Below are 26,426 nucleotides of genomic sequence, written 5' to 3' on the forward strand. Positions count from 1 at the left end.
AGCTGTGCTTGAGACCCTGAAGATGGAGGACGCAGATGAAGCTGCGGTGGAGGTGCAGGTTCCCTTTGGCATTCACAAGCCATTCAGAGCAGAAAAGGTGTTCCCTTTCCCTCCTATTTCGACAAAGCGTCCCCTTGGGGTCCCTAAGCGGTTTTGCTAGGCGATACCCCCTATGAGGAGTCCCTTCTCAAGAAGTGAACTATTCCACCTATGCTGGACCCTCCGGTTTCCAGATTGAACAAGGCAACCATGATTCCAGTTGAAGAGTCCCTGGCCTTTAAGGACGCAGCTGACAGGAAGGCAGAGGCTGTGGCTCGCAATATGTACACCCTGACTGGTTCAGCACTGAGGCCAATGTTCACCATTGCCCTGGTGTCGCAGACTCTGGCGGATTGGGCTAGGCTTTTGCACCGTGACCTGGAGTAGCTCCCCCCTGCCTTTTCTGTGCTGGCGGACCAGCTGGTCCCTGGGCTGCAGTTTATCTGTGATGTCTCTTTGGATGTGGCTCCCCTAGTGGCTCAGCTCTGTTTTGGCAGTGATCCTTCGGCATGTCTTTTGGCTCAAATGCTGGTCTGCGGACCAGACTTATAAAAAGGCCTTGACTGATCTTCCTTTTCAAGGAGATCGCCTGGATGACATCTTTAAAGGTCTCACGGGGGGGAAGAGTACCTTTCTTCCGCAGGCTACTAAGGGCAAAGACCCTCATCATAGACATGGGTCCTCCTTCTCGGCTCATTTTTTGTTGTCCTTCAGGGTCGACTGACAAGGGATCAGAGCCCTTCGTGACCTCCTGTGGAGGATCCAAGCGAACTTGGTCTGGCAAGTCAAGAGCAGACTTGATCAATAAAATGATACACAGCGCAAAAAAGTTATACTACAGTGGGGATCGAAAGTTTGGCCACCCCAGGTAAAAATTTGTATTAATGTGCATAAAGAAGCCAAGGAAAGATGGAAAACATCTCCAAAAGGCATCAAATTGCAGATTAGACATTCCTTTAATATGTCAACAAAAGTTCGATTTTATTTCCATCATTGACAATTTCAAAATTACAGAAAACAAAAAATTGGCGTCTGCAAAAGTTTGGGCACCCTGCAGAATTTATAGCTTTGCAAGGCTGAGACCTGCCAGTGTCATGGATTGTTCTCAATCATCGTCTTGGAAGACCAGGTGATGTCAATCTCAAAGGTTTTAAATGCCCAGACTCATCTGACCTTGCCCCAACAATCGGCACCATGGGATCTTCTAAGCAGTTGTCTAGAAAACTGAAGCTGAAAATAGTTGACGCTCACAAAGCTGGAGAAGGCTATAAGAAGATAGCAAAGCGTTTTACAATATCCTCTGTTCGGAATGTAATTAAGAAATGGCAGTCATCAGGAACAGTGGAAGTTAAAGCAAGATCTGGAAGACCAAGAAAAATATCAGACAGAACAGCTCTCAGGCTTGTGAGAAAAACAATTCAAAACACACGTTTGACTGCACGATCCCTCCAGGAAGATCTGGCAGACACTGGAGTTGTGGTACACTATTCCACTATAGAGATACTTGTACAAATATGGTCTTCATGGAAGAGTCATCAGAAGAAAATCTCTTCTACGTCCTCACCACAAAAATCATCGTTTGAACTTTGCAAATGAACATATAGACAAGCCTGATGCATTTTGGAATCCAGTTCTGTGGACCGATGAGGTTAAAATTTAACTTTTTGGCCGGAATGAGCAAAGGTACGTTTGGAGAAGGGGCACAGGATTTAATGAAAAGAACCTCTGTCCAACTGTTAAGCATGGGGGTGGACCTATCATGCTTTGGGGTTGTATTGCAGCCAGTGGCACAGGAAACATCTCAGGAGTAGAAGGAAAATGGATTCAATAAAATTTCAGCAAATTTTGGATGGTAACTTGATTCCATCTGTGAAAAAGCTGAAGTTAGAGAGGATGGCTTCTACAAATGGATAATGATCCTAAACACACCTCGAAATCCACAGGGGATTACATCAACAGGCGTAAACTGAAGGTTTTGCCATGGCCTTCACAATCTCCTGACCTCAACATAATTGAAAATCTATGGATAGACCTTAAAAGAGCAGTGTGACAGACAGCCCAGAAATCTCAAAGAACTGGAAGACTTTTGTAAGGAAGAATGGGCAAAGATACCTCAAACAAGAATTGAGAGACTCTTGGCTGGCTACAAAAAGCGTTTACAAGCTGTGATACTTGCCAAAGGGGGCAGTACAAGATATTAACTTTGCAGGGTGCCCACATTTTTGCAGACACCATTTTTTTGTGTTCGGTTATTTTGAAAGTGTAAATGATGGAAATAAAATCTAACTTTTGTTGACATATTATAAGTATGTCTGATCTGTAATTTGATGCCTTTTGAAGATTTTTTCATCTTTCCTTGGCTTCTTTATGCACATTAATACAACTTTTTACCTGGGGTGCCCAAACTTTCGATCCCTACTGTATATAAAGTGCAAGGTTGGTGTGCAATTTTTGCAAAAATTATGAATAAGGAAGTGTAAAAAATGTGCAAATTGTACAAAAATTCTATAGGATTTAGTATTGCACCATTGACCTCAAATAAATCAATAAACCTCACTAAAGTGCAAAACAGTGCTGATTATACCAATTCAATATGAAATAAAGTGCAAAACATTACTAATTACATAAATCTGTATACATATAAATCAATAGTGAATAGATAAATGAATAAATAAAAAAGTCTTATTTTTAAAGTCCCAAAATTCCAGTTGTAAGCAAGTAGCCAATGAAAGTGCAATGTGCTTTTGTGCTCCTTATTAAGCAGATCGGTGCCAATCCGTGCAAAAATAAAGTGCAATCTTGTGCAGTTCCGCTCCCTTTGGATGCTTCCACCAGACTGCCAGGACCCCGTAGCAATACTGAATGTGGGTCAAAAACGCTCTAGTCCGGTGTGGAGTGGGATGCCTCTTTACTTCACATGTAGGGTTAAACTCTCTCCCTGGACCAAACTTGCTCCTAGTGCTCGATCTCCCCCAGATGGACTGGTATTTTAGTAACCATGTGGAAGGAAGAATCTTATAGTGTAATCCCGTTTAAATAAAACAAAAAGTTACACTCACATTTGTCCTAAGTGTGTAAGGCCGTAGAGATAAAAAGAACTGGTTGCAGGTGACCGCTCGGGCAGCGCTGGTCCCGGCATGTGTTCCACCTCGAACCGGAAGTGACTGTCTGTAACTGTTTGGGGATCACAGACGCTCCTTTTCTGACGTCAGGAGGGGAATGCGTTTTTGTCCTTCAGGGTCGACTGACAAGGGATCAGAGCCCTTCGTGACCTCCTGTGGAGGATCCAAGCGAACTTGGTCTGGCAAGTTAAGAGCGGGCTTCTCCAGACCCGTGGACAAGGCCCCATTTAGCATGAAGGTGCTCCCTCACCCGTATCTGGGGTGGTGGGGACGTTTTTGCGGGTTCCCGGACCCGTGGACTTCTCCGGTACAAGACGAGTGAGTCCACAAGGTCATTCGGTCCAGCCACAAGATGGCGTTTAGTTCTTAACCTCCGGTAAGGTTCTTCCTTCCAACGTGCGACTGTCCCCAGGCCGCTTACAGGCTATTTTTGGGACGGTGAAAGACCTTTTACTTTATGGGTGATAGTCCTGGTTCCGACTTCAGAACATTTATAGGGGTTTTACTTAAACCGGTTTATAGTCCCTAGTAAGGAAGGCACGGTGCGTCCAATTCTGGACCTCAAGGCGCTGAACTGCTTTTGCGGTTGCAGAAATTCAGAATGGAGTCTTCGCACGGTAATGGCTTCCTGCATCAGGGGGATTTTTTTTGCCTCTATCAACATCAAGGTCGCTTACCTTCACATTATAATGCATCAGTCTCCAGCGCTTCCTCCGCTTTGCTGTGGGAGAGGAGCATTATCAGTTTGTGGCATTACCCTTTGGTCTCGCTTCTGCTCCTCGGGTCTTCACGAAAGTGTTGGCCCCGGTGCTAGCATTGTTACGCCAAGGGGGGAATGCGGCACTAGGCTAATTGGATGACCTCCTGCGAGCAGAGTCCCTTACTGCTGTAGTGAAAAACCTGGAAATCACCATACGAGCTTGAGGGTGTTTGGCTGGATTCTGATTTTTCAGAAGTCTGCGCTGGACTATCTGACTATCTGACTATCTGACTATCTGTCAAACTCTGAACTTGTCCTTAGCCAGAGTGCTCTTTCCCCTGGAAAAACTTCAGAAACTGCAGGCTGTAATTCTTCTCCTGCTGTCCAGCAGATTGTAATCCCCCTCGATTTGCATGCGGGTACTGGGCCTGATGGTGTCTGCCTTCAAGGCGGTTCCGTCTGCATAGTTCCACACGAGGTCCTTGCAAGGGAGATTCTGGCCGAAAGGGACAAGAATCCGCAGTCTCTGGACAATCCGATCCGGCTGAGCCGGGGAGTGAGAGTCCCCGATATGGTGGCTTCATTCTTCGGCGCCTGGGCTGGGCAAATCCTTCCTCCCCATGTATTGGACAGTGGTCATCACGGATGCCAGCCTGTCCGGCTGGGGAGGCGTCCTCAGCAAAAATTCTGCTCAGGGGATCTGGACACCGGAAGAGTCCAAACTACTGGTCAATCTCTTGGAACTCGGAGCAGTCAGACTGTGCCTGGAACATTGGACAGATCATCTTCAGGGATGTCCAGTGCGCATTCAATCGGACAATGCCACGGCCGTGACTTATGTCAATCACCAGGGGGCACAACAAGTGACCTGGCGGCTCTGGAGGTAGCCGGCTTTCTAAGGTGGACAGAGCGGTTCTTTTCAGCCCTCTCTGCCGTACACATTCCTGGAAAACTGGCAGGCAGATTACCTCAGCAGGCATTGGACCAAGGGGAATGGTCCCTTCATCCAGAGGGGTTTCATCAGTTGTGCCTCTGGTGGGGCCTCCCCGAGGTGGATCTGTTGGTGTCTCGGGCTCCTCTGATGGACGCCACAGACGCGCTGGTGGCCCCATATTATCTGGTTTACACCTTCCCTCCTCTCAAGCTTCTGCCAAGAATTCTATGCATGATCAAGGCGATTCCGGTCATCTTAGTGGCCCTGGACTGGCCTCACATGGCTTGGTTTGCCAATCTGGTGTGGCTGGTCGCTGACGTTTCTTGGAAACTTCCTCTCAGGGAGGATCTGCTGTCCCAGGGACCATTCTTCCATCCTGCTTTACAGTTGCTGGCTTTGATGGCTTGGCTGTTGAATGCCAGGTGCTGATGGTTAGAGGTTTGTCTGAGTTAGTGATTGCAACGCTGTTAAAAGCTAGGAAATCAACTTCTGGGAAGATCTACCATCGTACGTGGAAGACGTACATTGCGTGGTTTTTTAGTCTCTTGGGGTTCATCCTCGCTCTTTTTTTGGTGACTCTGATCTTGACCTTCCTTCAATAGGGAGTTGAGCAGAAACTAGCCTTGAGTACTATCAAGATTCAGGTGTCGGCCTTAGCAGTCTTCTTTCAACGGCCCTTGGCCACATACTCCTTGGTGCGTGCTTCTCTTCAGGGAGCCACGTTGCCATCTCTTCAGGGAGCCACCTTGGGACCCCAATTTGGAGCTCCCAGTCCTCTTGAAAGCTCCTTTTGAGAATCTTCAGGAGATTTCCCTGTTTACACTGTCCCAGAAGTTTGCCTTTTTGGGGGCTTTCACCTTTGCGCGCAGGGTGTCAAAATTGGCTGTGTTACACGGTCATTCACCTTACTTGGTGGTTCACAGTTATAAGTTGGTTCTTGGCCCCTGACAATCGTTCCTTCCTCTGGTTGTCTCTGATTTTCATTTAAATGAAGACCTTGTGTTGCCTTCCCTGTGCCCCAGGCCAAAACATCCAAAGGAAATTGCTTTGCATGCCTTGGATGTGGTCCAGGCGATTAGGGTGTACCTTGCAGCTACCAAGTCTTTTAGGAAGTCAGACTCACTATTTGTGCTTACAGATGGGCCTTGGAAAGGGTTATCCGCTTCCTCTTCGACCATTTCCAGATGGATCAGACAGACGGTAATTCAGGCCTGTCCCATTAAATGTCTGGTTCCTCCTTTTCCTCTCCAAGGTGCACTCTACTTGGGCGCTCAATGCCTCCTTGGCCTTCCGTCATCAGGCGTCAGTGACGCAGATTTGCAAGGGGGCCACCTGGTCGTCGGTGCACACTTTCACAAAATTTTTTTTTTATAAGGTGGATGTGTTGGCATCTGCAGATGCCTCCTTTGGCCGTAAGGTTTTGCAGGTTGCTGTTTGGAGGATTTGGTCCTCTTTGAGGGTGTATTGTTTTTTTCAGTTGAGCTCCAGTTGTTTTGGTTGAGCTCCCATTTTCCTGGTTGGCTATAGTTAGCCTTGGGAATTTATTTTTCGCTGTTCTCACCCCTCATGTTTAACACTGCTTTGGGACATCCCAGTGGTTAAAAAGATCAAGAGCTGTGTCCATCAGTGAACGAAAGAGGAAATGGGATTTTTGACTTACCGTAAATTTACTTCTCTGATGTTCATTGACGGACACCGCACCCTCCCATCTGTGGAGTTGTAATTCTTCTGACACTGCTTGTAACAAAACGGAGTACCTATAGCAGAGAGAGGGAGTTAACCCCCTGGGACTGCCCATAGGTGTAGCCAGACTTTTTTTTTTTTCTGCCTAGTTTCCTACTCCTGTAGGGGGCAGTATAACACAATGGTTAAGAAGACCAAGAGTGGTGTCTGTCAATGAACATCAGAGAGAGGATTTTACGGTAAGTCAAAATCCCATTTTTTGCTTGCATATGAATGGAGGATGAAAGTCAGCAGAGCTTCTGCTTATTTACTAAGCCCTGGAGAAACTGCTCTTGCAGAGTGCAACTGAACTTTGCAAAGTGCACAGTCTAGTAAATCAAGAGTAAAAAAAAAACCCATAGAGCCGGTGTTTGGTCCAGCCCCCCGCTCTCCTCATTGGCTCGCTGGCTCTGTACTCTGCAGTAGAGAAGAACTCACTCCTAGTGCTGACCTTCCCCCTCCCTTCTGCCATAAAGGTGATTACTGGAAGTTAACATAGGTTTGGTACATTTTTGTTTTCTTTTCTAATGAATGCGTGATTGCTTTACCTGATGTTTTTAGGGATGATCAAATTGTGCCTTTTTTTTTCTGTGCAATGAGCCATTTGGTTTCCTAATAGACTTCATTGTGAAAGGTGGTGAGGCTTATAAATGTACTGTCTACCGTTCATATGGGAAAGAAAAATGTACGATTGTGTCAACCAACTGTCAATGAACATGGTGCTCAACAGACATGTGGCCATTATATGTGTTCACATAGAATGAGGTGTTTATTTGACATTTATGTGGCAAAGTATTTTTTTTTTTTTTTAAAGAGATGCTCCAGGCTCCCCTCAAATTTAAACTTAGCCGTAACAAATACTGTAGCTGCTGACTTTTAATATAAGTAAAATCACCTGTCCAAGGATCCAGCGGTGTCCTCAACCAATTCTTCATTCAGCTTTGGCTGCAGGCAACGGCATCTTGACTAAGGCCCCTTCACACAATTGGACTGATCAGGTCCACCTGTTCATTTTTTAGGGGGATTTGATCCGGCCACCCATTCTCGTCTCTGAAGAGGCGGATGTCGGCAGAGATGTGTCCGCTGACGCCCGTCTGTCATCCGATCCGTCAAGATCTGCATAAAACAGACAGATGGCGATACGTTCGCCATCCGTCCAGGGGGTTGGATTGTATGAAAACGTACATGCTGTCAGTTTTCATCCAATATCCTCATAGAGGAGAGCGGGACTCTGACAGGTCCATCTCTGCACAGTGAGCAGAGATGGACCTGTCATCTGCCTACTCAGCGGGGATCAACGGAGCGATCCCTGCTGAGCTAGCAGAGTCTGCCGACCAGATCCGTGTGAGAAAGGGGCCTAAGGGAAACCGGCAGCTAAGCCTTGCAGCCTAACCACCATCTTCCAACTGCGCATGTGCAAGCCGTGCTGCGTTTTGTTATTGGTCCCCCAGTCTTCTGTGACCTGTGATGTGTCCCAGAAGACTTCCGGGGAAAGAAGGGGGGCGGACTTCCGTCTCAGATCGCCCCCACAATCTGAGCCAGAAGTGGGAGCGCAGGTACCTGTCAAAACCAGGTACCCGCTCCCCCCAAATAAAGGTTCCAAATATGGCAGTGGAGTGGGGGACAGTGTAAACAACAAAACTTACCCTTTTGGGTGGAGCTCAGCTTTAAATATGGTTGCTTCTTAAAGGGGAACTTCACTACTCCTTTACAAAGTCCACCCCCTCCCTCTTCTGGGACATCGCACACCCAGAAAATCCAACATTAGCTGCACACCCAGAAAATCCAACATTAACTGGTGTAAGCAGACACATCGAATCCCATGCCACTATCTTCTCATTTGATGTCATTAGGGGGTGGCCTGTCACTTCCTGGTTCTTGCAGCCAACCCCAGATCATGTGGTGCATGCGCAGCGTGATTGAGATCCCCCAGGTCATGCGCAGTGGAGTAGTTATTGCAATGAAGCCTCCTGGGATATTTGATATTTGTATCCCAGGAGGATTAGGGGGTCCTTACCCTCACCTTGGTGAGAGCCAAAAATGTAGGTCTGAGTCCTGCAGAAAAGGTACTTTACGCTTAAACAAAAATGTCAACTCTTGAAGGAGTTTGAAGGGCCACTTAAAGGATAAGACAGATGCTGAACTCTTTACTATGTGGGTTGCTAGACTAATCAGAAAACATAGAGAACATGTTTATTTTCATTTTCATAGTCACAATTCAGTACGGAGACATAACCGTGCTTTCCATGCTTGCCGAACAGCTGTTTACCAATTATTTTTCTCATTCTGAAAGCCTTTATGTAATCCCTTTATCAGCTTGCATTGTGCATCTTGGACAAAAGCATGGAGCAAACTTGGCTTCTAATTGACATTCATCACATTGAGCCGTTCGCTGACTTTGCTTCCATTCAAATCAAAGTTCTGGAGGCACATGTAGCTAAAAAAAAATACTCCACATCGAAGGTTGTTTTTTTTCGGTTTTGTGTAATGAGGCTTATTTATTTTCTTCAGGAAATATTCCCTTCTGTGCCTAACTGAAATCTGTATTTTATGGGATTCTATATCATTTATCACCGTTTTTTTTTTTTCAATGCTTACAGATCTAGGTAATTTAGCCAAAGCATGCAATGAAAGTGCATAAGCATTGAACATTGCATATTAAGAGTAGATTCTGAGATACAGACAACTAAATTTGTGAATATTTGTGTGACATTTTTCCTAGGAAAGTTTAGCTAGCCCTACCCAAAAGCTCCCTTTTAGTAGGTGAGTGACTTGCCACCACAAAGGGACAGTATGGACACTTGGGAAGCGGGAGTGAGCGTGGCAAAGCTTGACTTCTACAAGAAAAGTTGAAATTTGCATCTGACCTAAAGTGTAATTTCAGTCAATTCAAACTAAGGCTAAACTAACTCCCACCCCCATTCTAAAACTATTCTATCAACCCTGTGAAAGGAAAGCTGTGTATACTTATCTATTCTGAAGCCGCTCTGGTCTGGTCACACGATCTGGTTCCAGCGCTGCATTCAGTGTAGAGGAGCGGCAGTGACAACGCCTGCAGAGCCCTGGGCGATGTCACCCATAGACTTACAATGGGGTAGCACAGGGCCTGACAAATGTGTATTGCAGTTGATGTTTTCATGCGTAGGTGCCCCAACGCATGCGTTTATGTACGTATATGTGCATGTATCCCCTGTGCTGCACTGAATGCTGGCCGGAAAAGCTTTCAACAGGGATCTGGAAGTGTTGTCATACACGTTGCTTCCAGGTCAGGAACAAGATGGGGAGGAGAACAGATGTTCTCCTCCCTCCCCTCTACCCTGCCGCAGCAGCTATGCCAGTCCTAGGCCTGCAGATGGGCAATCGGAGCCTGAAATGCATAGCGAGGGGCGCAGGGGCATTTTACGCAACAAAGCGGAAGACGTGGGCCGTCCCCAGCAGGGCACAGACCCAAGGCAGAAAGGTGGCATCACAGGCTGTCCGTCACCTTGCCATATATGCATGTGATGGTCAGCACTAGGCAAAGACAGTGCAGCAAGGTGGAGGGCAATAGGAGATCCAGTGACTGGGGAATTCTCATGCTACCTTAGGCTGTGTGGCTGTGGCAGGGCAGAGTAGAATGCAAAAACTGAAGACAAAACTGTGTTTCCTTCTTTGTGGGGGAGAGTGTGTAAAAAGAACTGAAGCTGTTTCAGTCAGCTGCCCCACACTCCCCATCAGTAAGGAAAGGGCGCCAGATCAAGCCCACAACACCTTCAACTGCAGCCGAGCTGTCAAACTGGGAAGAAGGTGTTGGAGGTGGGCAGGCAGTGACAGCAGACAAGGGAAGCCCTCCACACCATCAGTGACTGCTTGTCGCAGCCCCACACCAATTCACCCGACAAATGTAAGCTTTGTATCCCGCTCCAGCAGGTTGCAAAGCTGCAGCTCTAATTACCTGCCAGCCCGACCTCTTAGCACACCTTGCAGGGGGGGCACATTGGAAGACCAAACCCAGATAAGACTCCTACTGCATTGTGGCCCAGGCGTCAGGACATTATTTTTAATCTTCTCTCTGCTCTCCTGTGACCTCGTCTGTCCTCCCCCCCCCCCCCTGTCAGCTCTGTGTCAGCCCCCCTTCCTGCTACAGCTGAAATAAATGTTATGTTATGTAATCCTCTTTGTAAAAAATCTAATTTCTTCATCAATTTAGGCCAATATGTATTCTGATACACATTTTTGGAGAAATAAAAATACCAATAAGCGTATATTGATTGGTTTGCACAAAAGTTATAGCGTCTACAAACTATGGGATATTGTTATGGAATTGTTATTATTTTTTTTTTTTTTTTACTAGTAATGGCGGCGATCAGTGTCTTATAGTGGGACTGCGACATTGCGCCGGACAAATTGGACACAAAGTGACACTTTTGACACTTTTTTGGGGACCAGTGTCACTAATACAGTAATCATTGCCAAAAATATGTCACTGGCAGGGAAGGGGTTAACAGGGGCAATCAAATGGTAAATGTTTCCCTATGGAGTGCTTTCTAACTGTTGGGGGTGTGTGCTTGTACCATAAAAAGACAGATATCGGTGTTCTCCTGTCAAAGAACGGCAATCTGCCCTGTTTACGTAGGGGGACCGCCATTCTGTCTGCTTCAGGAATGATCGGTGGGTCCCTGCGGACCTGCTAATTGGCTCCCGCTGTGTCTAATCACAGAGGGAGCAGGTCGACGGCGGCACACGTGCACACCCAGTCCCGGAAGAAAAAATCATGTACAGGTATGTGATTTCGCGCTAAAAGGCCGCCCTGCCGCAATACACACAAAGCCTGTTTGGATGACATTTCATTTTCTATGGGCTCTTTCAGACAGTAGCTGGCAGGCGCTCAGAAAGCACTACTGCCACCTCTTGAGTTAAAGTAGGTACCAAGCTCCCGCTTCATAACACTAGGGAGCAGATGGACCGCCCCCCCCCCCCCCCCCCCGGGCGCCCCTACGGGAACACTCTGCGCCCTCGGGGGGAGGCAGCCCCCAACCCCCACCCTCAATCCAGCGTACCTGACTACGGAATGCGACATCCTGCTATCAATGCACTGATAGAAAAAAGAAAAGAAAAGGGAAAATAAGGAAGAGACAAGACAGAAAAGAAGGATCCTAAGAGCAGAGAAAAGCAAAGAGAAGTATCAAGGAGGAGACGGGGGCGGGGAGAGAGAGCAATAGCGGCTGGGTAAGAAGGAAAGGTTGACATCCAGGCCCACCACCCCCCAAGGGGATGAGTCCCCAGAGTGCACGGTCCGAAGGGATCACGCCTTCTTTTTTTTAATTAGTTTTTTTACTTTTTTCGTTTAGGACCTCATGAAGACTGGACGTGTTTGTAGCTGCTTCTAAGGGCATCAGACGTTTGTTTTTCCTGCCTCTAAACACCAATGCATGTTAGCCTATGTGTCCATGCACACATAGGCTTTTAGCAGCATTTAGTGGCTGAGGATTTTAGAGGCAGAAAACCACTGCCAGTGCTACCAGGAGCAGCAGCGTTTTGGCAGAAAAAAACGTTGACACTTGTAAGCTCGTGTTATCACGTCTAAATGCTTGTTAACGATTGGCGTGTTTAGTGCTTGAACGTAATTCAATTTATCAGACAGAATAAATTCTTATTCTGGCCAATTAAATGAATAAACGCCCAAGCACGTTCTGTCAAAACACTGCTGCCAGGAGAAAAGGCTATTAGTAAAGTTTCGAAAATGTCCTGTGTGCATGAGGCCTAAAGTGGAACTAAAGTCCTTCTTTAACTCACTGTGAGCAGGAAGGCTTTTTATTGCAGAAGAGACATGCTACATTTCTTCTGCAATAAACTGCACTTACCGGCCTGATCACAGAAATCCCCAGCATGTAAGCTGAGCTGCACATGCACAGCTAAGCATACAGTGGCCCTGTGTGCTGAGATGACTGGCTCCTGAACATACTCAGGAGTGACATCATCACACGCCAGCCATTGAAGAGGCCTGAGGAACTGTTGGAAAGGTGAGTATCTCTGCCTTCAGTTTCACTTTAATTGCCAAACGGCAATTTTACATTGCGGGACCACGCCACATCTATGAGTAAAGGCCAGTTGTGGTGTGGCCCTATTGATCTCAATAGGGGAGTTTGACAGGCGGCCCCTTTAAAATTATACAGCCTGAGTTAAAATTATAGCGGCTAGCGGCTGTGGCATGTATATAGCCCCGTCAGGTTACAATGTTGGAATTCTAATGTGCAGTAAAACCATGGCTTGATGGTCTGTTTTTACTGACCTGTGCATACCAGTGTAAAGAACCCTAAAGCACTGAGCATCATATCCAACTGGAATGTTGTTTTTGTTTTGTTTTTTTTAAATATTAAAATCTGAATTTCACTTTTTTTTGTAGCAACTACTGCATTTAAATTTTTAGGATGGGTTTGGTGGCAACAGTGCATTGCAGTCTGTATTAGGAGAGCTTGTGACAGAATGACAATGCAGGTGAACTGTTAGGACAGGGCGGTCTGCACTGCATTACATTCAGTGGAGCACAGGGGAGACATGCAGGGTCTTTTAGACCTGGTTCACACCTATGCATTTTTTTGTGTGTTTTCAGTTTTGCAGAAACCCACTACAGTCCATCTAATATGGTTTCCTATGGGTCACGTTCACACCTGTGCCTTTTACGGAAAGGGCCAGCAGGTTGTGTTTTTAGTTTCATAGACATCAATGGATCAAAAAACCTGTATTGAAAAACGCAAAATGCACCTTGAATATGCATCAACTGCAACCTGCATAGGTGTGAACCAGGCCTTAGACTCTGCATGTCTCATTAAAGAGAACTTGTCTCCAGAAAATCAGTTACACCCAAGCACCTAAACTTTTTGAGGTTTCCTGCCCCCACATATATGCACATAAAAGCTTGTAAACGCACGCGTTGGGTGCCTACGCATGAAAATGTTGATTGCGATACACATGTTACATCTAACCGCGAACAAACTGGCTCCTAACCTTTTTAGCTGGCTCCTAGATTCAAAACCAATTTGTCAAGTCCTGTGTTGCCCTAGGTTCACATTTTTGCAACATTTTTTCTGGTGCATTTTTAAACCTGCATTTTATTTATGCATTTTTGAATGCAGTTTTCATGTGTTTTTTTTTTTTTCTTTAGCAAACTGAATGGTTAATGAGTGGGCCGGGAAGCCGGGCACTGCATCCTTAACAATGGATGAGTCGTCAGCTGTCAGCAGGGTTCCCCACTGACAGCTGAAGGTCCCCCCCCCCCCCCCATCCACAATAGGCCCTTCGGTCTGGTATGGATTTTGAGGAACACCCCACACCAAAAACAAAAATCAAACCTCATGTAAAAACGCATCAAAAACGCAACACTTCCATTGAAGTCTATTGCATGCAAAACGCACCGGGTGAAAAAAACATACATGTGAACGTGTACCATAGGAAATTATGTAAAATGGACTGTAGTGCATTTCTACAAACTGCAAAACTCACTAAAAAACGCATAGTTGTGAACCTAGGGTTAGGAGACGAGGAAAAGGCATTCTCACCCCCAAGGAGGTGACTGAACAAAAGGACCTTCCGGACAGGATTACTAGGTATTTTTGAAGGCATATTAGAAATGTAAGCTGTGCCATCTCTAATGATTGGTTGCATGACATGATGGGATCTGATTTTTGCTTATTAAATACTGAGGCATTCCCTGTTGATTCATGTGAGATGTGAATTTTAATGATAGGACTCTATTTTACTGATAAGATCCCTTAAATCAGTGTTTCTCAACTCCGGTCCTCAAGGCACACTAACAGGCCAGATTTTAAGTATTGCCTTGGGGAGATGCAGACTAGAATACTGCAATCACTGAGCAGCATATGAGATCACCTGTGATGTATTTCAGTTTTCTTGCAAACCTGGCCTGTTAGTGTGCCCTGAGGACCGGAGTTGAGAAACGTTGCCTTAAATAATGAAAAGCCTACAGCTTTACTGCTAAAAGTGCTGGGGTTTTCTGGATTTTGGGAACATCAGGTTTCTGAAGTTGTGCTGCCGTATTAGATTCAAACTAGCAAAACTGTGCGCGTTCATTGAACAAGATCAAACCTTTCAAGATAAAAAAAATAAAAGCAATGTGGAGTGTTTAGTGGTCTGAGGAATATATTGTATAGTACAGTGCTCAGAGTGCAGCAGTTTGGGGTATGTACAATACAGATTGCAGTGACCCAAAGTATGTGATATGCCACTATTCATACTACGGTTGTGCTGCAGAAATATACAGTGCACAGCAATTCATTGTCTATAGCAGTGGTCCTCAACCCTGGCCCTCAGGGCCCACTAACGGGCCAGATTTTCAAGATAACTGAAATACATCCCAGGTGATATAATTTGCTGCTCAGTGATTGCAGTACTCTAGTCTGCATCTCCCCAAGTTAATACCTAAAATCTGGCCTGTTAGTGGGCCCTGTAGGCCAGGGTTGAGGACCACTGGTCTATAGCATCCAAAATTGTGTACAGCATCCAGTGTCCAGACAGTATGTTGTATGATACACATCAGAAGTTCAACAATGCTGACCTGCAACAATAATGAAAACTGTAAGGGCTCTTTCACACTGGCGTTCCTTTTTTTTTTTGCCCGATCAGGTCCTTTTTTTTTTTTTTTTGTAACGGACACGTATGACACTTGTGTCATCCGGTCCGTATGTCCGTTTTTCATCCCATCCGTTTGCGGATGAAAAACTGACATAATGCATGTCTATGTAAAAACGGATGTCTGCGGATGACACCACTGACATCCGTTTTTGCTTCAGTTCCGTTTTTTGAAAGGAAGAAAAAATAGGGTTCTCCTCCGTTCAAAAAAACTGAACTGAACTGAACTGAACTGACAAAAAACGGATGTCAGAGGATGATCATCCGATGACATCCGTATTTACATAGAGATACATTATGTCCGTTTTTCATCCGCAAACGGATGGGATGAAAAACGGACATACGGAACGCCCGTGTGAAAGAGCCCTTATAATGAAAAAACATAGGTGAGGGCTGCGCTGCAGTTATAATACATCTATAGAGATTAATATATTCATTTGTGTACTATTGCCATTTCACGTTTCATAAGTAGTCATTGTGGGCTTTATATTATTATAGATATCTGAGATGTATGTGCTTTTTGTGCAAAACCAGGAAATGAAAACTTATTTCTGTTTCCTTGCCTTACTTAGGTTATTCTGGTACAAGTGAACCCAGGAGAAGCTTTTACAATAAGAAGAGAAGATGGACAGTTTCAGTGCATTACAGGTAAGCTTGATTTTAAGCATTGGTCCACCCAATTAAAAAAACAAAAAAAAAAGTTACTGCTCCTGGGTGATTATTTTAGGCAGATTGTGGCTTTGGGCTCTTTCACACGGTCCGCCTCCATAGGTGGATCCGTGCTGCTCAGCAGGGGATCATAAACACAGATCCCCGCTGAGCAGGAAGGTGACCTCTTCCTCTCCGCTCTGTGTGCAGAGAGGGAGGTGTCAGAGCCCCATGCATCTTTATCTGTGAAAATGTCCAATTTGGGCCTAATTAGCTATTTTTCCTCCCCGCTGTCATGTGACCTGTTAGTGTTACAAGGTCTCAGGTGTGAAAGGGGAGCAGGTGTGTTAAATTTGGTGTTATCGCTCTCATTCGCTCATACTGGTCACTGGAAGTTCAAAATGGCACCTCATGGCATGGGAAAAAAAGAATTGTTGCTCTACATAAAGATGGCCTAGGCTATAAGATGATTGCCAAGACTCTGAAACTAAGAACAAGAACATACAGCGGTTAAACAGGACGTGTTCCATTCAGTACAGGCTTCACCATGGTCGACCAAAGAAGTTGAGTGCATGAGCTCAGCGTCCTATCCAGAGGTTGTCTTTGGGAAATAGACATATGAGTGCTGCCAGCATTGCTGCAGAGTTGAAGGGGTGGGGGGTCAGCCTGTCAGTGCTCAGACCGTACGCTGCACACTGCATCAGATTGGTCTGCATGGCTGTCATCCCAGAAGGAAGCCTCTTCTAAAGATGATGCACAAGAAAGCCCACAGTTTGCTGAAGACAAGCAGACTAAGGACATGGATTACCAGAACCATGTCCTGTGGTCTGATGAGATCAAGATATACGTATTTTGGCTCAGATGGTTTCAAGCATGTGTGGCAGCAACCAGGTGAGGAGTACAAAGACTTGCTTGCTGATTTTACAATTGTCATATTTATATTTATTTAATAAAGTTTCATTGTTATTATAGGTATGTTTTTCCAATTTTTAAAGTGCCTTCAAAGTCCCACCACCAGGGGAATTCCTTTTTTCTTTTTCATTCAATTTAAAATAGAGATGAAAGGCAAAACATTTTTGTATAGATATAAAAAAAAAAATAAAAAAAATAAATGATTACATTCTCTCTGTTCTCAGCTGCATAAGAGCTGGGGGGAGGAAAAGCAGCAGCACTGAGCTTCCGATTGAATGGCTGTGCAGCAGGGGTGTGTCAGAACAAGTCTGATTATTGGAGGAGAGCACACTAATTTCCCAGCATAGCTAGAGAACTGACCACGCTGTGCTCTCTTGCTTAGTGTGGTCAAAATTTAATAGGAAAGCAGAGGGACTAGCAGAGGGACTAGCAGGAACACCAGGGATCTGTCCTTGTTCGTTTATTTCACCTAAACAATTCAGCATCTCGGCTCGACATTTTACAATATGCTACTCCAGCCTTGAAGACCTATTGTACAGAGCTGCCAGCTTTTGCCTGCAAAAAATCGGGCAAAGTACATTTGTCCATTGTAGTAGGAGTGCATGATGCCCAATACTGTAGATACAGTATTGAGTGAATGTTGGTTCTTTAAAGCATAAACTGGAAGTATGTTCAGAGACTTGTTTCTTTATGCCTCAGTAGCTGTTTTTAATAAGGAGTTTATGCTTCAAGGACACTGATTTATATTTATCCACTGACAGGGTGTTAGTCATAGCTGAACTCTGAGTTTTATATTTATGTGTAAAAATAACTATACATTTTCATCTGTTGGGATAAGCCTTTATGGGCTTCAAATAAGGGTTCTAGGCAGGCATTTTTGTAACACTTGCAAGGTGTCCACTACTACTGTATGAGTGTGAATAGATGCGACGGGCTCCATACACATTTTGGCAGTAGTCAAACTGGGAGTTGTTTAGATTAGACCTGAATGTTGCATGAACCACATTGGTTTTCATAGGCACATCTGCTAGGAAAACACATCAAATAGAAGCAGAGCATCAGTGTTTGAGCGGAGTTAGGATTTTCTTGCGATTCTTTCTCATGTTTAATGAGGCCATGCATGGAACAGTTCCTTTCTTCTATTTTAAACAGGATGCTGGGAGATGTTGGCAAACATTTTACCAAAATAATACCATATAGTGAAAATCTATTCCAACTAGCCGTGCATTACATCCAAACACTATGTGAGTGAATAAATAAATCAATAAATTCAAAATCCCTGCAACATAACAATAAATGGGGATTGGTAGATTGTGCACAAAGATAAACAGTGCCAGCAAACAGTCCACATTCAATCCACTGTGATTCTAAAAAAAAAAAAAAATTTATAATCATAGTTGGTGGTCAGATGATGAGTCCCGTGCTGAATAATGGGTCACCGCAAAGTCCACCACCTCCGTGATTCCACACCCCTTAGCTAGGCAACTCACCCCATAATATTGCCCCCCATCTTCATGGTTAGGGCCAAATGCGCAGTTTAAATCAATGTTGCAATCACGGGAATCCACCTCAGGTTGCTCACTCAGGCCAACTCAAGCATTATAATATTAGAGCATATTAAAGATAGAAGGGATCTGGGGTGCTCCCTCGGTCCTCATCACCTTCACGATGTGGCGAAACGTGGTTCACACTAGTGCAGAGTTGTATAAAGTACTCGATCAAAAATTGACTTTAGTAGAAGTGGAAGTGCTCAATCAAAAAGTGAGTTGAGTAGAAGTACTAAAGTATTCAACATTTTTTGTACTTCAGTATTGCAAGTAGTTTTTTTTTTAAATTTTGCTACTCAAGTACTGCAAGTAAAAGTACAAGTACTGTGTTATGTAGTTATTAAAGAAAGAAGTCAAAAGTTTGAACATCATATTGTTTTTTATTATTTCAAATGCAGCTTTTATTTATACATACAGTAGCTTTTATTTTCGTATGCGCTGATAATACACATGTTTTGAGCTTCATGAAACCTGCCATCTACTGTTCTGGCAGTGGTAATTTTTATAATAGTAACGAGTAACTATGCAGCACAAAAAAAAATATCAGAGTAGAAGTATTGAAATCATCGAAAAAATGTAGTGTAGTAAAAGTGGAAGTAGGAGAAATAAATCCTACTCTAGTAAAGTACAGATACCGCCTTTCGGTACTTAAGTACCGTAGTGAAGTAGTTCTAGTTACTATACATCTCTGCACTAGTGCGATCCCATTCTGTGCGAACTTGCAGATCGCACTGCGTTATGCGATCGCAACTTTGGCTGTCGTTAACTTTTAATTGACACCCCCTGCGTATCGCATATGGCAGTGTGAACTGCCAGGGGTACGGATGCGATGCAGGATCACGCTGCATATTCGCAGCGTTCCCGCATCGCACACATATGTGAACCGGGATTTAAGCAGTTTTAATTCTAGATCAGGCAAGAATGAAACAACATTCCTCTTCCAAAAGATCCCAGTTGTTTACAGACTGTTGTTAAATAGGGAATGCGGTTCCTATTCCAGCTGTTATTTGACATTGTGTAAATCAAAGTTTCTTAACATATGCACTACAAGATGCATACCCTTAACATTTGCCTTTACCACAATCTTTTACAGATATGTACCATTATAATTTTCAACCTAAAACATTTTTTTAGATATGTCTTCCATGATACTGACTACTTTATATATGTTGGAACGTATCATATCCATTTTCAATAAATCTATTTTAAAAAAAAAAAAAAGTATGCTAAATCGTGGTAAACGTGGCCCTGTCGCAGCTTTTTTTGAGATGTTTTGCTGCCATCAATTTAAAAAAATATCTTATTTCTAAAGGTACATTAAGTCCCCGTTCACACTAAGGCGACCTGTGAGGCGACCTGGTCGCCTCACAGGTCGCCTTCCATAGGGAAGCTGCGGACCCGTTCTAATAGGAGCCACACAAGTCGCTCCGACTTAGAAAAAGGGTCCGGAGCTTCTTTGGGGCGACCCGGAGGCGACCGCCATAGACTTCAATGTTATGAAGTCTGTGGCGGCCTCTTCGAGGTAGCGGCGCGCTGCTCGCACCGCGACCTCGGAGGTCGCCCCCCGAAGTCGGATCGCCCCTGTGTGAACGGGGCCTTAAATGATACATTTTCTCAATTTAAACATTTGATATGTTTTCTATTTTGAATAAAATGTATGTTTAAGAGATTTGCAAATCAATGCATTCTGTTGCAATCAACGCAAGGGACACTTTGCATTGATTGTAAGTACCATCCCTTATGTTTTTTTTTTCTTTAATGTTTTTGACTAAACTTAGGCTTTAAATTACTATATAACAATTAATGTATATATTTTTCTCTTTTCCATTACACGCATATATTAGGCACCATGTTAGTCAATGAGCTAATCGTGCTAATAATGAGCTAATAATAAACACATTCACTTTATAATGCATATGTTAAGCAGATGAAGCTGTATAGAGATTTAGGGCATAAAAAAAAAAAAGAGACATAGGTTTTGTCTGTCATCCACCTTCATATGGTCCACTTTGTTCTTCAACATAAGCCATTTTAAATATATTAAAAATGCCAATACGTATATTTAAACTAGGAAGGATGTTTCTCTGCTTGAATGGTCTGTCTATTAAAATTCAGGACAGTGTAAAACCCTGTAGGGGGACTTATCATAAAAACCTGTGCTGCACAGACCCTAACCTGTGCAGAGATTTTTCTGCTCTGGAACAACAATCTTAGGACCAGCAGATTGAGAGCAAAAAATGGCAATAAGCAACAGTAAAACAACTTTGGTTAATACTTAGAAAAGTTTGAGGTGTCTGATTCCATACAGGGTAAGTCCAATCTAATTTTTTCATAGTTACTGGATCTCATAAATAACCCTTAGCATTTCTTCATAGTTTCAGTGGTGGATGAGAGCCCCTGAGCTGCAAACATAGCCATCATTTCTAGTCCTTGGAGAGGGCTTAATTATTAATAATGCCAATAAAAGGGTCTGAGGTCTGTACTGACAGGGCTGGAGAGTATTAAATTATGCTTTAGCTGGCACACAACTATTCCAAACAAAATAATATTTCCATTCAGTCAGACCACCAGTATATTGCACAGAATAATGTTAGGATTTGTGAGACACCAAATATGATATAGTTATTATGAATGTCTCTCTTGTTAGGGTTAATGTGGCCCATCTGCCTTCTGGAACTGGTAATGTAGGCTTGTGTGGTGTCTAAGGCCTCGTTCACATGGGCGTACATAAGCATATGCCCATGTAGGGCTGTTTGCCCACATGGGGATGCACAAGTGTTCTATGCATTCTCGTGCAGGCAGTGCTATTCGTTTCAATTGGGATGTATCAACTGCATGAACACAGCTACTGCTCCCAATTTAACAGCTGTGTGGGTGCGGGTCTCTGAACTCAGACAAGTGTGAATTTGACACCCACACCTGCATGGATGTCAAATTGGAAGCAGTGTTCATGCACCCTCTGCATCCCCAATGACATTAACAAGGTGGGATCCACAGATCACCTGTGTATCCCTGTGTGGACAAACACTCTTTGCACGGGCATATGCTTATGTAAGCCCGTGTGAACGAGGCTTAGCTGATTTGACATCTTGCCATGCATCAGAGTAACCTCCTTTTTATTAAGGCAATTCCCTCACAGTAAGAATTATGGAATATGAATACAGTTTGTGGGATGTAAAAAAAAAACTGAATCTGATTGTGTATTTGCTTAAATCGTTCTACAGACTGTTTTACAAACTGGCTTTTTATGATGGCTGCATTAGGAGCCTTTTAATGACTGTCTAATATAGATTTACAAAAACTCTGCTTTTACTTTGTATTTAGCTTGAATGGTTTTCTTTGAATTACGCTTTTTGTTAAGTATGCTATATAGAATGTGTCGCCTTTTCTGGCTGCCCATCAGACCTGAGATTTAAATCTGACAGTTTTTTTTGTCACCGGCTTGCAAATTTTAAAGAAATGCGGGTTTCTCTGTGTTAAATATGATCCCATTCTCAGTCCTAAATTTTTGCTTTAAATGATAAAGATAAACAAGACAAATCGAGAGGATGAATCCCCCTAAAGGGGACACATCGAAACTCAATATTCCCCATGCACGCATTCAAGATAACTGGCAGTTCAGTGATGTTGGGTGCTGTAATAACCCTAGGTTGGAAACCGTGAATACTCAAAGTGAAGAAATGTCATCAGCGCACGAAGGATTCCTCAAAAAGGTCCAAAGCTTTATTCTGTGGTCACATAATAGATATGTAGCAATGTTTTGGAGCCACGCAGGGCCCCTTCATCCCTGCCTGATGAAGGGGCCCTGTGTGGCCCTGAAACGTTGCTACATATCTATTATGTGACCACAGAATAAAGCTGTGGACCCTCTCGAGGAATCCCTGGTGTGCTTTATGACATTTCTTCACTAATTGGGACACAGACACCAATAAAAACACAATAGGTTTTCTGATCCATCTCCACTCTGTCCACAGCTATAAAAAAAAAAAAAAAAGTTTGGCTTTAGGTATACATTAACATCTGTGTACCACACAAGCATCTCACTATTCAGCAATCCACTGGATTGTTGGTCTCCAGGGGTTGGATTGTGGGTCTCCAGGGGTGGGATTGTGTGTCTTCCTGGCATATAGATTTAGTTTGGGGATTATAAAGCAGATGAAACCATTTTTTTTTTTTTTTGGTGAAGGAGACCTGGCAGACTGCCTTTCACTAGTGCACTTTTGCAATGTGTATATAGCAGCCATTAAATCTGTGAGCATGTGTGTAACCAGTATGAAGAAATAGAATTCTAAATCTGCACTGTCAGAGAAATGTGAAACCTTTCCCCCCTTTTATTCAGGCGATACTGAAATAGAAACATCAGCTCCATTATACGGTGAGTTGAGTCCGGGTAGCATGAATGAATGCCATTTGTCGCTGAATAATCCATTCATGAAAATCTGTGTGCTCCAGTTCGTGAATGGAGATGACTCATTCAGGGCACAGTCCCAAGCCTCTGCTAAGAGCCATTAAATGCTTCTTGACATCACAAGGAAAGCCGTGTTATAGATGGTTTGACTGAAAGGAAATTGCCATACGTCTAGAGGGAGAAAAATCCTCATGCAAATCAGGATGAGTCACTTGTAATTAAAGCCTGAAAGAGTAATAAACCATTTTTATATGAAGAGGAGGTGGCAGATTTTAACTGCACTGCTTCCAATAAAGGGAGCTTGGATAGCACTTTCATTTTATCTGTCTGGTAAAAACCCTGAGTGTGGCTGAAATTGGGAGATTCTTTTCCTGATGAAATAGTTAACTGGTCATTGAAATTTAGAGATTCAGTGCATCATCGCTGCCTACGTGTATTCTTTGACATTATATATTCAGATGATGCCTAGTAATATATTATTCCAGTCTTTAACGCTGAATTGCAGGATGCATGTTAATATATAGTTAGTTTCCGAGGCATACAGCAGAGAGGGGGGATACGTGGCTGAAGCACAGGTCATGCACACAGAGGGGGCGATTTACTAAAACCGGTGCACACAGAATGTGGTATGGTTCTGCATAGAAACCAATCAGCTTCCAGGTTTTATTGTAAAAGTGTTACTAAAGTCAGTTTTTTTTATAAATTAAAATAAACATTTTATACTTACCTGCTCTGTGCAGTGGTATTGCACAGAGTGGCCCCGATCCTCCTCTTCTGGGGTCCTCGGCGGTGATCTTGGCTCCTCCCCTTCTTTTAATGTCCATCGTAGCCAGCCGCTTGCTATGGGGAGAAACGTGGTCTACGAGCTCCCGACCTGTGAGTCTATGTAGCTGCGTTCCATAGACTTACACAACGGGACTTTGGCCCACCCCCCACTTCCTCTTCACTGAATTTAATTGACAGCAGCAAGAGCCAATGGCTCCTGCTGCTTCTCGAATGCTGTGTGAAGAGGAAGTAAGGGGAGAATAGATGCAGCCATGCACAGCGCTAATCTCTTCCCCGCTGTTAGTGCCGGTTCACATTTCTCTGTCGCTCATTGACAGACGTAGTCCTCGTTGATTAATAACAACTCGGGTTATACTGCCCTCTACAGGAGTAGGACTAGACAGGAAAGAAAACGTTCTGGCCACACCCTAGGGGCAGTCCCAGAGGGTATATCCTCTCACTTCCTGCTACAGCAAATCAGTTTTTTTCTGTCTAGTTAGGAGTAAGGACCTAGATGCCTTGCTAGGATCTTCGGTCCTGGCAGGATTTTTTTCTTAGATTTTTTAGACAGCTTTTTTCTCCAGTGTTCCTGTGAGATCTTCAAGCAAGAAAGCTGGAACTGGGCGACGGGCTGGATGTTGAGATCCAGTGGTCACCCCAGTTCAGCCTACGAGCGCGTGCAGACCATAGCTCCGCGCTGGGTCGGCCGCGACATAGTCCCACTGGACGGGGACTGACCCTGCGAGTTAAACGTCTCGCTTAAACGCCAATGACCATGAGTCACGGCATCCGTATTGGTCGACAGCCCTCCCACCCCGGTGGAGAGGGGTACTGTCAGGAGTTGGCGCCCGCCTGGTTCCGGTAAGGTGAGTAGTATGTTCCCCCTTTTCCCCCTGACGGGTTTGTGGTGAACGCGGGCCCCTCTCTGAAATGGTAAGGATGGGTCTCCCCTCTATCCTATAACACGTCACAGATCCCCCTATTTGAGTGTGATTTTTGTGAACAAGAAACCAGGAGGCTTGGTTTGGGAGCTGACAATCTAATGTCATTTCAAAACTGTAAAGATGACTGAAGTCAGTGGCAGTACTAGAATATTACTGTGGTAGCATAAGGTATCCTACCTGTCAGAGGTGTTCACAGGGCGATGTCTATGCATGTATAACTGCAGTCCAGATCGCATTCCTCCAGCAAGGGCAGGCTGCCTTCCGACGGCCCACGGACCGCATGCGGCCCGCCAGGGTCCGGTACTGCCGGCCAGGCTGATCACCATCCAGGGTGAAGTTTGGGGGGCCGATGCACTCCCGCAGGCCGCTAGGCCGAATACAGCATTCTGCAGGCCGCTGCTAAGCCGCCGCTATCCTAACAGGCCGCCGCCATTGTCTTGCAGAGCACCCGAGGCCGCCATATTGGCGTAGCCTCGTGTCTCCAGCATGGGGGCGGCCATGTTTGAGGTGACCAAACACCTCGTGGAGCCAGGGGGAGGCGCCGGAAGGCGTGTTAAGGGGCGGAGCCGCCTCCTTTACCCAGGAAAAAGGGCCAAAGACTTCCTGTCTGTAACAGGACAGCACTGAGCAAGCTGATGAAAACTTCTGTGCATCAGGGATGAGCCTTGGGGTCTCTCTCTCTCTCTGTGGGGTCCAAAAAGGCAGGTAACACTGAGGGGCGCTGTTGCGACTGGGGGATACAAAAAAAAAAAAGTTTTTTACTTTTGTCATTTTTTGTCGCTGGCAAATGTCTTGTATAATCATTGACCCTGCCACATAGGTATCCCCACCTGATCCCCTCAAGGTGGCCGCAGGACCCTCCAGTACCCCACTTGTTTTTAATGCATTATCGGCAGTTTTGGAGTCTTTGGTATCCCGGGTGGAGGTGGCCTGTCAGGGACGGGGGTCAGGAAGCGACCCCCGCCTACCCCTATTTTTTATCTGATACTTCAGATACGGATTCGGAGCTGGTCACTGCAGCTGCAGGTCCCTCTTATGGGGCTGTTGTCTCAGGTAATGTCTCCTCAGCAGTGAGGAGAACGTTTCTGCCTCCGCCATAGCACAAGAGTGGTGGATGCACTAGTTGTGTCCGTCCGGGAAACCTTTAGTCTTGAGGTTACACAGGCAGAGGTAGCTGAGACTGAAATTCTTTTTTGGGTACTTGTTAGCCTACCAAAAGGGCGAAGGATTTTGCTTTACCCAAATGGGGTCGTTTTGAAACGAACCCCTGTTATTTCCTAACGCATGGCTAGGCGCTATCCGTTTGAGGAATCCCTCGTTAAAGGATAGACGGTACCACCTGCTGTCTTGCCACAGACTGTTAGGATAAAGAGGACCTCGTAACCAACGAGGACCTTCCCTTTCTGCTCATAAAGAGTTTGTTCATTCCGCGAGGGCGGGCGATAAGGCGAAACCCTCCAAAGCCCCTTCAGAGGCTTTTTCAAAGGGCGCTGGTCGGCTAAACAAAAAGTCCGGCTCAGCCAAGCCTGAAGTATACAGCCTGATGCGCCCCTACCCATCTCTGGGGTGTGGGGATGTCTTCACCGGTTTCCGGATCCATGGCTTGCCAGAACCCCGGACTAAGGGGTTCGCGAGGTCATACGGTCAGGATACAGGATCGAGTTTAGATCACTTCCACCGGTACGATTCTTCCCTTCTAACATTGAACGGTTTCAGGGGTTCTATTCGAACCTGTTCACAATGCCCAGGAAAGAGGGCAAGGTGCGTCCAATTCTGGACTTGGGGAAAGATGGAGTCCATCCGAACAGTGGTGGCCTCCCTGCATCAGGGGGAGTTCCTGGCGTCCATAGACATTTAGGATGCCTATCCTTATATCCCCATGATCGCAGGACATCAGCGTTTTCTTCGCTTTCCCAAAGATCATCCCTGGTTCCCACCAGGAGACTGAACTATCTGGGCCTAATGTTGGATACATCCTGGGCAAGAAAGTTTCTCCTTGCGGAGAAACTCCAGAAGGTTCAGTCAACGATTCGGATGTTGCTGTCCGTCAATTGGCT

General features: G+C 44.9%; 1 protein-coding gene across 4 annotated transcripts in view; it reads left to right on the forward strand.

Annotated features, from left to right (window-relative positions):
- The window catches only part of FNDC3A (fibronectin type III domain containing 3A), a 491,075-nt gene that overhangs the window by 237,954 nt on the left and 226,695 nt on the right, over positions 1-26,426 (forward strand). For all 4 annotated transcript variants that reach the window (XM_082246110.1, XM_082246111.1, XM_082246114.1 and 1 more), the window contains one exon: positions 15,718-15,793. In XM_082246110.1, the coding sequence (XP_082102236.1) occupies positions 15,718-15,793 (76 nt within the window). The remainder of the gene's footprint in view (positions 1-15,717; positions 15,794-26,426) is intronic.

This window comes from Pelophylax lessonae (assembly GCF_965119305.1).
Source record: "Pelophylax lessonae genome assembly, chromosome: 2".
Lineage (NCBI taxonomy): Eukaryota > Metazoa > Chordata > Amphibia > Anura > Ranidae > Pelophylax > Pelophylax lessonae.